The 13,157-nt window shown below is 38.8% G+C and overlaps 2 protein-coding genes across 2 annotated transcripts in view; both read left to right on the forward strand.

Moving 5' to 3' along the window:
- LOC140047306 (tRNA methyltransferase 10 homolog C-like) overlaps window positions 1-13,157 on the forward strand; it is a 129,052-nt gene that overhangs the window by 7,762 nt on the left and 108,133 nt on the right. The window lies entirely within an intron of this gene.
- On the forward strand, window positions 7,604-12,040 carry LOC140047784 (uncharacterized). The gene has a single exon (XM_072092819.1). The coding sequence runs from the start codon at window positions 7,604-7,606 to the stop codon at window positions 12,038-12,040; it is 4,437 nt and encodes a 1,478-aa protein (XP_071948920.1).

Consider the following 13,157-nt stretch of genomic DNA (forward strand, 5'->3'; position numbering starts at 1 on the left):
ACCGGATTTCGTAAAAAAACGCGAAAAACGAAGATCTTCGTTTTTGGCAGTCAAGCGTTGTGTTTCCAAAAACGAAGATCTTCGTGTTTGGCAGTCAAAGTGTTAAAAACAAAAACAAAAATGTGACCAACCTTTAATAATACCATTCATCGTTATGATAGATGCATGTCTATTGATGCATTTTGGCAATCCCAACAAAGGGTTATTCAGACAAGAGGTGCAGGTAGTTTCGGCAGGAATCAGTTCATGAACATCACCTAGATCAACTTTCATTAATTCTTTTGGCAGGGGATAGGAAATTTTTTTTATTTTCCCAATGCATGACCATCTTTTCCTTTAAGAATCTTGTTGGAGGGTACCCATGATTTCTAGAATGACTAGGTACTTGACTTTCTTCGAGAAAAGAGCTAGTGTTTACTTGATGATATTCCGTGTCCGATGCTGTCTCAAATGAGAACCACCTAGCCAACACCTAATGTAAACTCGCTTTCCCCTTGGACACTTACAGTGCCATTCGTTTTCTGCTTGTGCGTAGTACACTACAACTCTTTGCAATCTGCTGTAATAGCTAACAAGACCACAAAAAACTGAATAGAAAAAGCAATTGTTTGTTTTGTAAAAATTTAAAATTGGATAAACACTGACATGTCCTGAACACGTTGCTGTTGAGTTCAACGTTATTGCCGATTTAATAGTTTCTTCTGTGTACAAGTTGTGAATTTCAGACATCTTCTTTAGGTTTTCAGGGGCCAAACGGGGCTGTTGCACGTGTGGTTGACTTCCTGCAACAGACAGAAGATGCTTGCATTCAAACCACGTTATGCCACTGTGCTTTGCTACATTTGATGACATGCAACATTCGTCTACCTCACAGTACAACGTGGTGTCTCGACCAATTGTTTTTTTCTTAACGTGTATCGGATGCCCAGACCTATTATCCAGTTTAACTGCAAATATACCTTCTTGCAAATCTACACAAACTGCAGGTAGAAAATGAGTATGTATGCTTTCTGATTCTTTGTGCGCTCTCATCTGGTGCATTTTAAAATTTTTTTTAAGCATTGATCTGCCACAATCTTTGCAAATTGTTTCTATTATCAAAACTGGCTCTGCAGAACTACTTTTCTTTCTGTGTTCTTTCTTTTTTCAGCTTTTTGAACTGGCTTTCTACTTGGTTTCTCCGTCGTAGTGTTGACCGTTTTTACTTCTTTGCCCAAAGCAAAATGTTTTACAGTACCCGATGGTTGATGACTGCGATTTATGTGTTCTTCTAGTCTAGATGCCTTTGGAAAAGACTTATAAGTGGGTTTACAGTACGGACAGTGCCAGTGACGACGGTTACTTGGTACACCGGAAAAACACTTACATAGTAATGACTTGTCATCTAAAAAAGTGAACAATGAATAATGCACAAAGTTGTGATTCCATTTAACGCATTTATTTATTGAATTAAAGACAATACCTTAACCGTTTTTATAATAAAATAATGCAATAAAAAAATCCACATACCATCTACCTCGATGTGTGAACCCCAATGTACAGATCGCAAGTGACGTTTCACTTTCCATCTGATATTGGTAAACGAACACAGTGCACAGTGCCATCCCTGACAATGACGTTGTTCATTACAGCGAATAACCCTGCTTCCAGCATCCTCCACATTGACAATCGATAGACCTGCAAATTTGTTTTGACACTCATTTTTCGAATAGTATTAATTTTGTTCAAAATACTTTCACTCGACCGCAATGATATACAAACATTCGGAAGATTAAACAATTTTAATTATAAAATATGAATTAAGTTATAGAATAATAAAAGTACGGCTACTTACGGACACAAACTCTAAATTAATGATGCCCTCGGACACAAACTTTTTAAATTGTGGATGTATTTTATGCGCGGCCCATCAATAAACACAGTGTGCAAAATTTGAGCACGCTGTTTAGTGGTTTTTGAGGAGATACGTAAAATACGCGAAATGTAGTAGCGTGATGAAAATGGTCTTGGGCTGAATGCGTGACAATTGTTTGATCGATTACGCCGAGTGCATATTTTTTTTCCAACAATGCGTGAAAGGGCCGCCGTAGCGATAGGTTTGAAACAGACGAGGAAAAGATGCTTTGAATATGATTATTAATATAAAACATGACGATCTCTGCTGGGGAATTGGGGTGGGTGGGTAGTGAAAATTAAAAATTTTAGACAAGACATCATACCATATGTATGCTGTATAATGCTTCCTCGCGTGATTCATTAAAAATCATTTAGATATTGTCCGGGGCCAAAATCGGTCCGGCCGGACCAGTTTTGGCTCTACATTTGTGGCCAAAAGCAGTCCGCCACTGCCAAAATCTGTCTTGGTTTTTCTTCTGTCGATTTTAATTTTAATTAAATTATTACTAGGTCTAAGATATTGTTATAATGTTGGATAAATACTATATATAGATAGATGTATTTTCTCCAAAAATATATGAATAATTTCGATATGCGCACCATAATATTTGTAAGACCGGACCATATTTGGCTGCCAAAAACAGTCCTACTGCCCAGACTGATTTAATCGAGGCCGGACCAGTTTTTGACGACCAAAATTGGTCCCGCTGCTCATGTTTTAGCAGCCATTAATGGTCCCCCGGGCCGATTTTGGCAGCCAAAACTGGTCCGTCAGACCGATTTTGGCCCGGACCGATTTTGGTGTGACCGTCCCGGCCCGAATGATGAAAAGATAGTTGGCCGACCGTAGCCAGCATGAGATAGGCGAGGCGTTCATCTCGTCTGAAATTTTCAATTTTCACTACCCATCTAAATTCCTCACCACAGATCGTCATACTCTATATCAATAAAGTAATTATATTTAAAGCAAATTTGCCTCGTCATTTTTTTAACCTTTTGTTATGGTCTTGCTAACACAAATACAAATTGAAAAAGTAATATACTCACTCAGTGGTTTATCCATTTCGTGGTGTGTGACAATCATTAAACTTACGTATGTAGTAATATTAGCGTAAGGGAAAAGTTCAATATAAGACAAGTACATGGTAAGATGACGTGACAAATTTATTCATAGAAATTCAGCCAATAAACGGGTTGGGCAGATTTGTTGAACTACTGCACTATTGCAAAATATTGAAATGAATCCACATTGTAACTGTTGAGTAACTCCTGGTGGTCCATTTGTTTTCCCTAACAGCGGAATTTTATTTGTTTTAATTTTTATTTTCTAGGCAACAGCCTAATATATTTACCGAATTTCAATCATTATGTACAAGTTTCTATATTATTAGAGCCGGCCTATAAACTACTTCGGATATCTGTTGTGGGGACTTTTCCTTCTTTATCATTTTGATCTTTCTCAACACGACCTAACATGAACTCCCTCCCATCCCCTCCCCAACCAAGCTAAAGTACATTCAAAACCAGAAAAATGATTTAGTTTTAAAATAACGTAGGCACTAAGTCCAAATATTCCGTCTGGTGGACAAACTGCATTTTTTTTTTATAGAGAGAAAAGAGAGAATGAAAGTGATAAGGTTACACTTCATAGTCAGCGGCTAACTCAATTTTTTTTTATAATGTGTATTACTAAGCGGTTTACACAACTTTAATTTTGCATGCCACTATTATAAGCATTTTTTATATTTTAAATAGATTATTATTACAAATAAAGAGGAACCTGGATGTGAATTATGTAATGATGTAGAATATAATCTAAAGCCTTGTCTACACTATCAAACTTTATGTGACAAAAAATGTGATGTGCCATGTATGGGCATATCACTACCTTATTTTAATTTGGCACATCCCACTTTTTGGGTCAAACTAGTTTAATAGTGTAAATGGAGCTTTATAATCAACATTTATATCATAATTCAATTGAGTTCACCAATTTGCCCCAGAAACGTTCAGTGAAGACATTGACCAGAGTGTCTTTGGGAACAAATAGTTCTCCAAAGAAATACACTTTGCATAACCTTTGAACTTTTCTATCATTTAAAATTCACACTATTTAACTGACCGATCCATCATTTGTAACATCTAAAGATACCGCGGGCATCTGTCACTGACTCTGGTGGACAAACTGCATACTGTATTAGGCATAGTGTAAAACAAACTGCATTTCTCTGCTATTTTTAAACGGACATTAAAAAACGGCACGATTTATAGTCAAGACATAATTTGTCACCTTCTGGAAATATTACATTTAAAAAAATTAAATGTATATCATAATATTTTTCGATGACAGACAGAATATTGTAATTCAATAAACTCTCTCTAGTGGAAAGTTTGGCTATCTTTTAAGTTATACCAAATATTGGCACGTTTTTGGGCGATGAAATCAACGGCTTATCTGATGTTTATATAGAACGTACCTGTTGCTATATGTATTTGATCCATATAAATGTACTAAATACAAATTTATGTAAAGATGCCCGTAAACTCTCTCTGGTGGACACTTTAGTTACACACGGTGTAGGCCTATCCCTATACACACCATACCCCCTACACACCATACCCCCTCCCACCCCCTCCGTTAAACATATCGACCAAACATGAACTCCCTCCCCCCTGCTCAAATCCACGATCACACCCAGACAAATTATTTAGTTAAAAAATAACTTAGGTCCAAAAACTCCCTCTGGTGGACAAACTGCATATTAGGCCTATATCTATATTAAAACAAACAGCATTTCTCTGCTATTTTTAAACGAACATTAAAAAAAGGCCCGATTTATAGTAAAGACATAATTTGTCACCTTCTGGAATTATTACATTTAAAAAAATTATATGTATATCATAATATTTTTCGATGACAGACAGAATATTGTAATTCAATAAACTCTCTCTAGTGGACAGTTGGGCTATCTTTTAAGTTATAACAAATATTGGCACGTTTTTTGGCGATGAAATCAACGGCTTATCTGATGTTCATATAGAACGTACCTGTTGTTATAATTTGTAATTGATCCATATAAATGTACTAAATACAAATTTATGTAAAGATGCCCGTAAACTTTCTCTGGCGGACACTTCAGTTGCCTATCCCTACACACCATACCCCCTCCCCCTCACCCCCTGTTGCTATAATTTGTAATTGATCCATATAAATGTAAATATAAATTAATGTAAAGATGCCCTTAAACTCTCTCTGGCGGACAATTCAGTTACACACGGTGTGGGCCTGTCCCTACACACCATACCCCCTCCCATCCCTTCTGTTGAACATATTATCTCCTCTCCCCACCTTCTTTCGTTCAAACAAGAACTCCCGGCCCCTCCCATCCAAGCTCAAATACACTCACACCCAGACAAATTATTTAGTTAAAAAAGTCAAAAACTCCCACTGGTGGACAAACTGCATATTATTATATTTATTATTAACTGTTATAATATAGAGGGTGCAATCTGTAACGTAGTACCTAATATTCTAGACGGTCCGTAATATATTGCACCCCCTAAAATAGATGGTTATTAAACTATTAGGCCTATAGGGTGTGCAATCTGTCATGGGGGTACCTTTTCTATACACAGTCGACCGTAATATATTGTTGGTGTATATAGATACTGGAAGGGTGTAATCTGTCACGGGGATACAATATTTTTAGACTCCCAGAATTGGATTTTGTATCCATTTGCAAAAACATGACAAAAGGAGAGGACCAAGAATTATTGTTTATTATATAAATTATTTGATTGAAGACAGTGTTCAGTTTTCGAGATCCTGGTGGTATAGGTACATGTGGTATGTGTCCATCTTATCTGACCAATTGAACTATTGTGGTTTAGCGTTGAAATAATTAACATTCTTAATCGTATTTTTCCAGTGCAATCTGTCACATAGGTACCTAATAGTCTAGACTAGCTCTAGACAGTCCGTAATATATTGCACCCATCTATAATAATAGTTATTTACTGTTATATTATAGGGTGTGCAATCTGTCATGGGGGTACATTTTCTATACACTGAGTCGACCGTAATATATTGTATCCCTTGGTGTATATGATACTGGAAGGGTGTAATCTGTCACCGGGATACAATATTTTTAAACTCCCATCATTGGATTTTGTATCCATTTGCAAAAACATGACAAAAGGAGAGGACCATTATTATTTATTATATAAATTCTTTGATTGAAGACAGTGTTTAGTTTTCGAGATCCTGGTGGTATAGGTACAATGCGGTATGTGTTCATCTGATTGAACTATTGTGGTTTAGTGTTAAAATAATTAACATTCTTAAATCGTATTTTTCTGACACAAAAAAAAGGTTCAATATGTCACGGGGGTACCACATATTATAGACAATCCGTAATATTGCACCCTCTATAATAGATGGTTAACTGTTATGTTTCGGGCGCAATCTGTCATGGGGTGGGTAGGCGCTACCTATATTCTAGACAGTCCGATGGTATATCGTATATAGTTAAGTTAGGGGTTGCAATCTGTCACGGGGGTACCTGATCAGACAGTCCAAAATATATCTACTCCTTTATTAGGCCTATAGTATTAACTGAGAGTGAATCAGACGTTCGAAAAAAAAAAAAAAAAAATAATACAATAATAATTCAATTCAAATTTTATTTCAGAGAAACTTTCCATAGCAACAAAAGAAATGAAATACAGTAGGCCTACATTTGATTCTGTACCAAAAGTGACGGGCTACGCACGTGTAAGTTAACAAAATGGTGAAATATGTTAAATTTTAAAATTAATATATATCGTTAGAATGCTCGGGAACACCTATTTTTTATTTAATTTTCTTGAAGTGTATGTATCATATGTATGATTTATTATGAAATTAGAAGAACAAAAGTTGATTAAGTCATCATTAATGCCATATTAAATTTTGTTACGGCTCATTTTTAGTTTAGCGCCCTCTATAATTAAAGGTTGTCTAATATGTCCGCTCACAAAGATAATGTGTTCTATGCGTAGGTCTATCTAGAAGAGACACAAACGTAAGTTTTAATCATCTAATGAATAATATTGTGATAATAATAAGAAATTATGATTAATGCAGTAGTTGATTGAAGTTATATTATAGTTAAATTTGACTCCGAACGCCGTCTAAATGGTGCGTGGAGTGTAGGCCTATCTGTGGCCAAGATTGAAAGCATGTTCATGCTTGTTTTATAATGTTGTAACGTTCGCAATTCTCCCGCGGTTGTCATGGGATGAAATCCAGTGTGATGCGGACGGTGCTCGTTCCGCTTGATTGAGCACGGCTCTATTCAAGAGCTATTTACACGGAAGTGTTTGTTATTGTTATGTTTGGAGCTCCGTAAGAGTTATTTAAACGTAAATGCTTGTTATAATACAAACATGTTATTATCTTTTGTTTCTAGTTGAAACCACCACCATCATCATCATCATCATTATCATCATCAGTAAAGTCAGTCTTTATTCAATAGCTGATCATCATCAGCGTCATTATCGTGATCTTCATCACATCGGCAAGTTGCCATGGCCATCGCCATTGAGAGTTGAATAAAGTGTTTGATGCGTTACAAGTTGTCTGTGATTGTTTATTTGATCGTTCAAGTGAAAACCTACGCCCAACAGTAGAGGCTGTTACAGTTTCAAGTTTATATTCTAAAGTACGATGGCGTTATCAGATGAACGAGAACGCAAGTCCACTATCAAGGGACAAGAATATGCAACCGAAATGAAGTATAAAGCTCTTGGTATAGCCTGGAAGAACCTACAGAGGAGTTCGGAGGAGCTGAGAAACTATATGAATGAGAATCCGCCAGTGACGGAAGCAAGATTACGATACACAAAGTGGATGACTTCTTATGAAGCATTCATCCTGGCTAATGACCAATATTGCAACACACTTAATGAAGATGCCCTGCAAGATCATGACAATGATTGGTTTTGTGAAAAAACTGTTTATGCAGAAAATAGAAAGTCGGAAGCAGAAAAGTGGTTCTTGAGTAAGGAAGTAGTACAGCCTGTGGCAGGGAAGGCAAAGACATCCAAGTCTCGTAGTAGTATGGGATCTGTGGCTAGAAGACAGGAAGAGTTGAAGCGGTTAGAAGAATTGAAGAAGCAGAGTCGGATTCTGAAAGAAAAACAGGAAAGTGAGAAGAAAGTCAAACTGTTGGAAATCGAACTAGAGCAAGAGAAAGAGAGAAATGCTCTAGATAAGGAAATGGCAAGGTCAGAGGCCAGACAAGAGATGCTAGAAGAACTGGAAGCTGAAGAAATTTCTCTTAGTCAAGATTTGGAGGAAGAAGAAGCAAGCAGCTTGAGTGGGCCATCGTCAGGCGATGACCAGTCCTCCGTGAAGCAAACTGCAAGGATACCTTCAGTTGCAGTGTCACCCAAGGTTAACAAGGTCAAGCAACCCGCTGCTAAAAAACCAGAGAAAAGAGTTAACGACGCCATAGTAGAAATGAGGAAGCCCAAATTAGAAATAAAGAAGTTTAATGGAAATTGTATGGACTTTAACAAATTCATGCGACAATTCAAAACACGAATAGAAAGTGGCTGCACCAACGATGACAGAATGGCATATTTAGAACAATTCACTACAGGAGAGGCTCAACAAATTGTTATTGGATACTCCTACTTGGAAGCGGAAGTTGGTTATCCAGCTGCAATGAAAGAGTTGAAAAGACGTTACGGGGATCCAGAGGTGATCGCAAACTCATATGTAAAAAAGCTGCTATCTTGGGCACCCATCAAGGCAAATGATCCAAAGGCCCTAGATGAGTTTTCAGTGTTCTTTATGGAATGTAAGGCTGCTACACTCTGCGTTGGGAGTCTAGGTGTGTTAGAGTTCTCTGAAAACATAAGGATGACCATGGAGAAGCTTCCGCAATACTTGCATGATCGTTGGAGAAATGTGGTGGAGGTTCACCGAAATCAACAAAGGCCCATACGCTTCAGTGACATTGTAGACTTTACACAGAAAGAAGCCAAAAAGCTTAATGATCCGGTTTATGGCAAAACCCCGGTATCTCGTGAGACCACAGAGCTACAAAAGAACAAACGCTCGAATACCACATTTAGCGTTCAGTCATCCGACACAGCCAAACCCAAGATGTCGTGTCATTATTGTCAAGAGCAACACTGGCTGTCGCGTTGCCCTGGTTTTAAGGCTAAGTCTGTGGATGGCAGAAGGAAATTCGTACGAGAAAAGAAGCTTTGTTGGAATTGTTTTAATAAGGGACACTTTGCATCGTCTTGTCCGAAACCAAGTTTTTGTAAGATGTGTGCAGAAAAGCATTCATCCTTCTTACATCCAGTCTCTCCTCCAAAGGGTGAGCATACCACAACACAGCCTGCTGAAAATCAAAAGGCAGCACCTCCTGAGACGCAAGCACATTCGTTACCAGCCACGTCCACGTCATTGGCAGTTGCAGGCAGCTACCAAAGAATTGGCTTGTCAGTTGTACCAGTCCAGGTTAAGGCTGAGGGAGGAAAATCTATAATTTCAACTTATGCTTTTCTAGACAATGGCTCGAATATTACATTTTGTACAGAAGCACTTGCGCAGAAGTTAGGTGTCAAGGGCAAAGGCGTTGACCTTAACCTTATGACAATGGATGGTCAATCTGTCACTAAATCGACAACAATATCTCTAGAAGTGGCAAATCTATATGGATCAAGTCAAGTAAAGATTCCAAGAGTATATACCAGACAATCCATACCAGTGTCAACAAACACTATTGCAAGTCAGGCAGAAGTTGATAGGTGGCCTCACCTGCAAGGAATATATATTCCGTCTATCACTGCAGAAATAGAGTTATTAATTGGTCAAGATGTACCGGAGGTACACCAACCTTATGAAGTGCGAGCCATGCAAAATGGCGGTCCATATGCCACTCGAACTCTGTTTGGCTGGGTGGTAAATGGCCCTTTGAGTTCTTGGCAAGAAAACAAGATATGCGGCTTCGTTGGGAATCTAGACGAGCAGTTCAGAAAATTCTGCAGCATCGAGTTCAATGACCTCGAATCAGATCAGGTGACAATGTCACAGAGTGACATACAGGCATTAACAAGTATGGAGGAATCTGTGACATACAAGGATGGACATTACCATGTTGCTATGCCTTGGAAGGCTTCCCCATCAACATTACCAAACAATCGTGTATTGGCCGAACGCCGACTCAAAAAGTTGCAGGCTGCACTGTTAGCAGCACGCTTGGACACAATGATAAGAGAAGAGCTTAAGGAAATTAAAATTGACCAGTCCGTGTGTTGGACCGACAGCACGTGTGTGCTCAGATATCTGAGCAACGACGAAACCAGGTTCAAAACATATGTGGGAAATCGAATCCTAAGTAGGACAAACAAGGACCAATGGAGGTTTGTGAATTCAGCTGAAAATCCGGCCAACCTAGCTTCCCGTGGGATGACGGCAGAGGAAATGATGACGAGTGAAATGTGGTATTGCGGTCCAAAATTCCTCACACAAAATGATTCCAAGTGGCCAGAGATGCCAGACGATCTCGCCCTCAGAATGAATGACCCCGAAGTAAAGGGCGTAACAGCGTTAGTTGTGGCCGAAATCAACACCACTCTGGATGAAATAACTTCACAGTTTTCAAGTTGGAAGACACTGTCAAGAGTTACTGGCTGGGTGCTACGATTCACGAATAACTTAAAGAATGTTAAACACAAGAAAACGACAGTACAGAAGAGGACAAGCAATCAAGTTGTGGAACCTCTCTCAGTGGATGAACTGAAGGAAGCAGAACTGGTACTCATCAGACGTGCCCAGAAGCGTTCGTATCCTGAGGAATTCAGAAGCTTAGAGACAGGCAAGACAATAAAGTCAACTAGTCCACTAATTAGGTTGGACCCGAAATTAGAAAATGGTGTATTGAAGGTTGGAGGTCGACTGAGTATGGCCGATGTTAGTGGAGATCTGAAACATCAGATTATACTACCAAGGTCCAGTGATCTGACTATACTCATCTTAAGACACTACCACAACTGTACTGGGCACTCGGGCGTCAATCATGTCCTATCTGAGCTGAGGCAAATTTACTGGCCAGTAGGAGGACGAACAATGATCAAAGGGATCAGTAGGAAATGCGTTCAATGCAGAAGAAGAAATGCTCCGACAGCACATCAAAAAATGGCTGATCTGCCAGCCGAGAGAGTTACACCAGCGCACCCGCCTTTTACCTTTGTGGGGATTGATTGCTTTGGACCATTTAAGGTTAAAAATGCTAGATCAGTGCTGAAAAGATATGGAGTGATTTTTACCTGCTTATCAATCAGAGCAGTGCATCTGGAGGTCGCGTCATCATTGGACACAAACTCATTCTTAAATGCTTATCGACGTTTCGTTGCTAGGAGAGGCGTACCAAAGCATATCCGGTCTGACAATGGAGGAAATTTTATTATGGGGCAAAAGGAGCTTCGATCGGCCATTAATGATTGGAATCAAGGACAGATACACCAATACCTCTCGCAGAATCACGTGGAATGGAAATTCAATCCTCCGGCAGCTTCCCATCAAGGTGGGGTTTGGGAAAGATGCATTCGCACAGTACGCAAGGTGCTCAGCTCGCTGATGGAAGAACAAACAATCAACGATGAAACATTGCAGACGCTGTTCTGTGAAGTCGAAACGATAGTGAATGGGAGACCAATAACAAAGGTGTCAGATGATCCAAAAGACAATGAGGCATTAACACCGAATCATCTTTTACTATTGCGAGCAGGTCCCAGCCTTCCACCAGGACGATTTGTTGCAGACGATTGCTACGTGAGAAGGCGCTGGCGCCAAACTCAGTATCTCGCAGATGTTTTCTGGCGTCGCTGGCTCCGGGAATATTTGCCTGCACTTCAAGAGCGACAGAAATGGTGTAAGAAACAGCAGAATGTTGCGAATGGCGACATTGTTTTGGTTCATGACCCATCGGTTCCACGATGCTCGTGGCCGCTTGCTCGAGTGATAGAGGTGCTCCAGAATGATTCAGATGGAATGGTGCGTTCTGTGAGATTGAAAACGTCGGTTGGAACTCTAGTAAGACCAATCACTAAGATCATACTTCTAGAAGTCAACCGAAATGATTAGACATGCACATTGTGTGATGTTTGCCAGTGATATATTTGGATTTGGCTTATGTGAACTTTATAAGAGACTTATTACCTTTATTGTTTGTCGTTACCCGTAACATATGTATATATAGTAAAGGCTCGATTTAATCGCCTTTAAGGGGCCGGGATGTTACGGCTCATTTTTAGTTTAGCGCCCTCTATAATTAAAGGTTGTCTAATATGTCCGCTCACAAAGATAATGTGTTCTATGCGTAGGTCTATCTAGAAGAGACACAAACGTAAGTTTTAATCATCTAATGAATAATATTGTGATAATAATAAGAAATTATGATTAATGCAGTAGTTGATTGAAGTTATATTATAGTTAAATTTGACTCCGAACGCCGTCTAAATGGTGCGTGGAGTGTAGGCCTATCTGTGGCCAAGATTGAAAGCATGTTCATGCTTGTTTTATAATGTTGTAACGTTCGCAATTCTCCCGCGGTTGTCATGGGATGAAATCCAGTGTGATGCGGACGGTGCTCGTTCCGCTTGATTGAGCACGGCTCTATTCAAGAGCTATTTACACGGAAGTGTTTGTTATTGTTATGTTTGGAGCTCCGTAAGAGTTATTTAAACGTAAATGCTTGTTATAATACAAACATGTTATTATCTTTTGTTTCTAGTTGAAACCACCACCATCATCATCATCATCATTATCATCATCAGTAAAGTCAGTCTTTATTCAATAGCTGATCATCATCAGCGTCATTATCGTGATCTTCATCACATCGGCAAGTTGCCATGGCCATCGCCATTGAGAGTTGAATAAAGTGTTTGATGCGTTACAAGTTGTCTGTGATTGTTTATTTGATCGTTCAAGTGAAAACCTACGCCCAACAGTAGAGGCTGTTACAAATTTAACAAAATTAATTTCGACAATCAAACAAATTATACAATTTTCTTAGGCCAAAATAACAAACTTAACATTAACTTTCTTCCTTAAGAAGTTTATAAAGTTAAAAGTATATAGTTTGACAGTGCATCATTTTTAAAAATCTTTAAAGATGTCATCATAGTAAAACATTATAATTCATTGCGGTATGTAATAATCTATCTGCACCAAAGTGGTTACTGCATAGTAAATACACGGA

Source organism: Antedon mediterranea, chromosome 4 (assembly GCF_964355755.1).
Source record: "Antedon mediterranea chromosome 4, ecAntMedi1.1, whole genome shotgun sequence".
Classification (NCBI taxonomy): Eukaryota; Metazoa; Echinodermata; class Crinoidea; order Comatulida; family Antedonidae; genus Antedon; species Antedon mediterranea.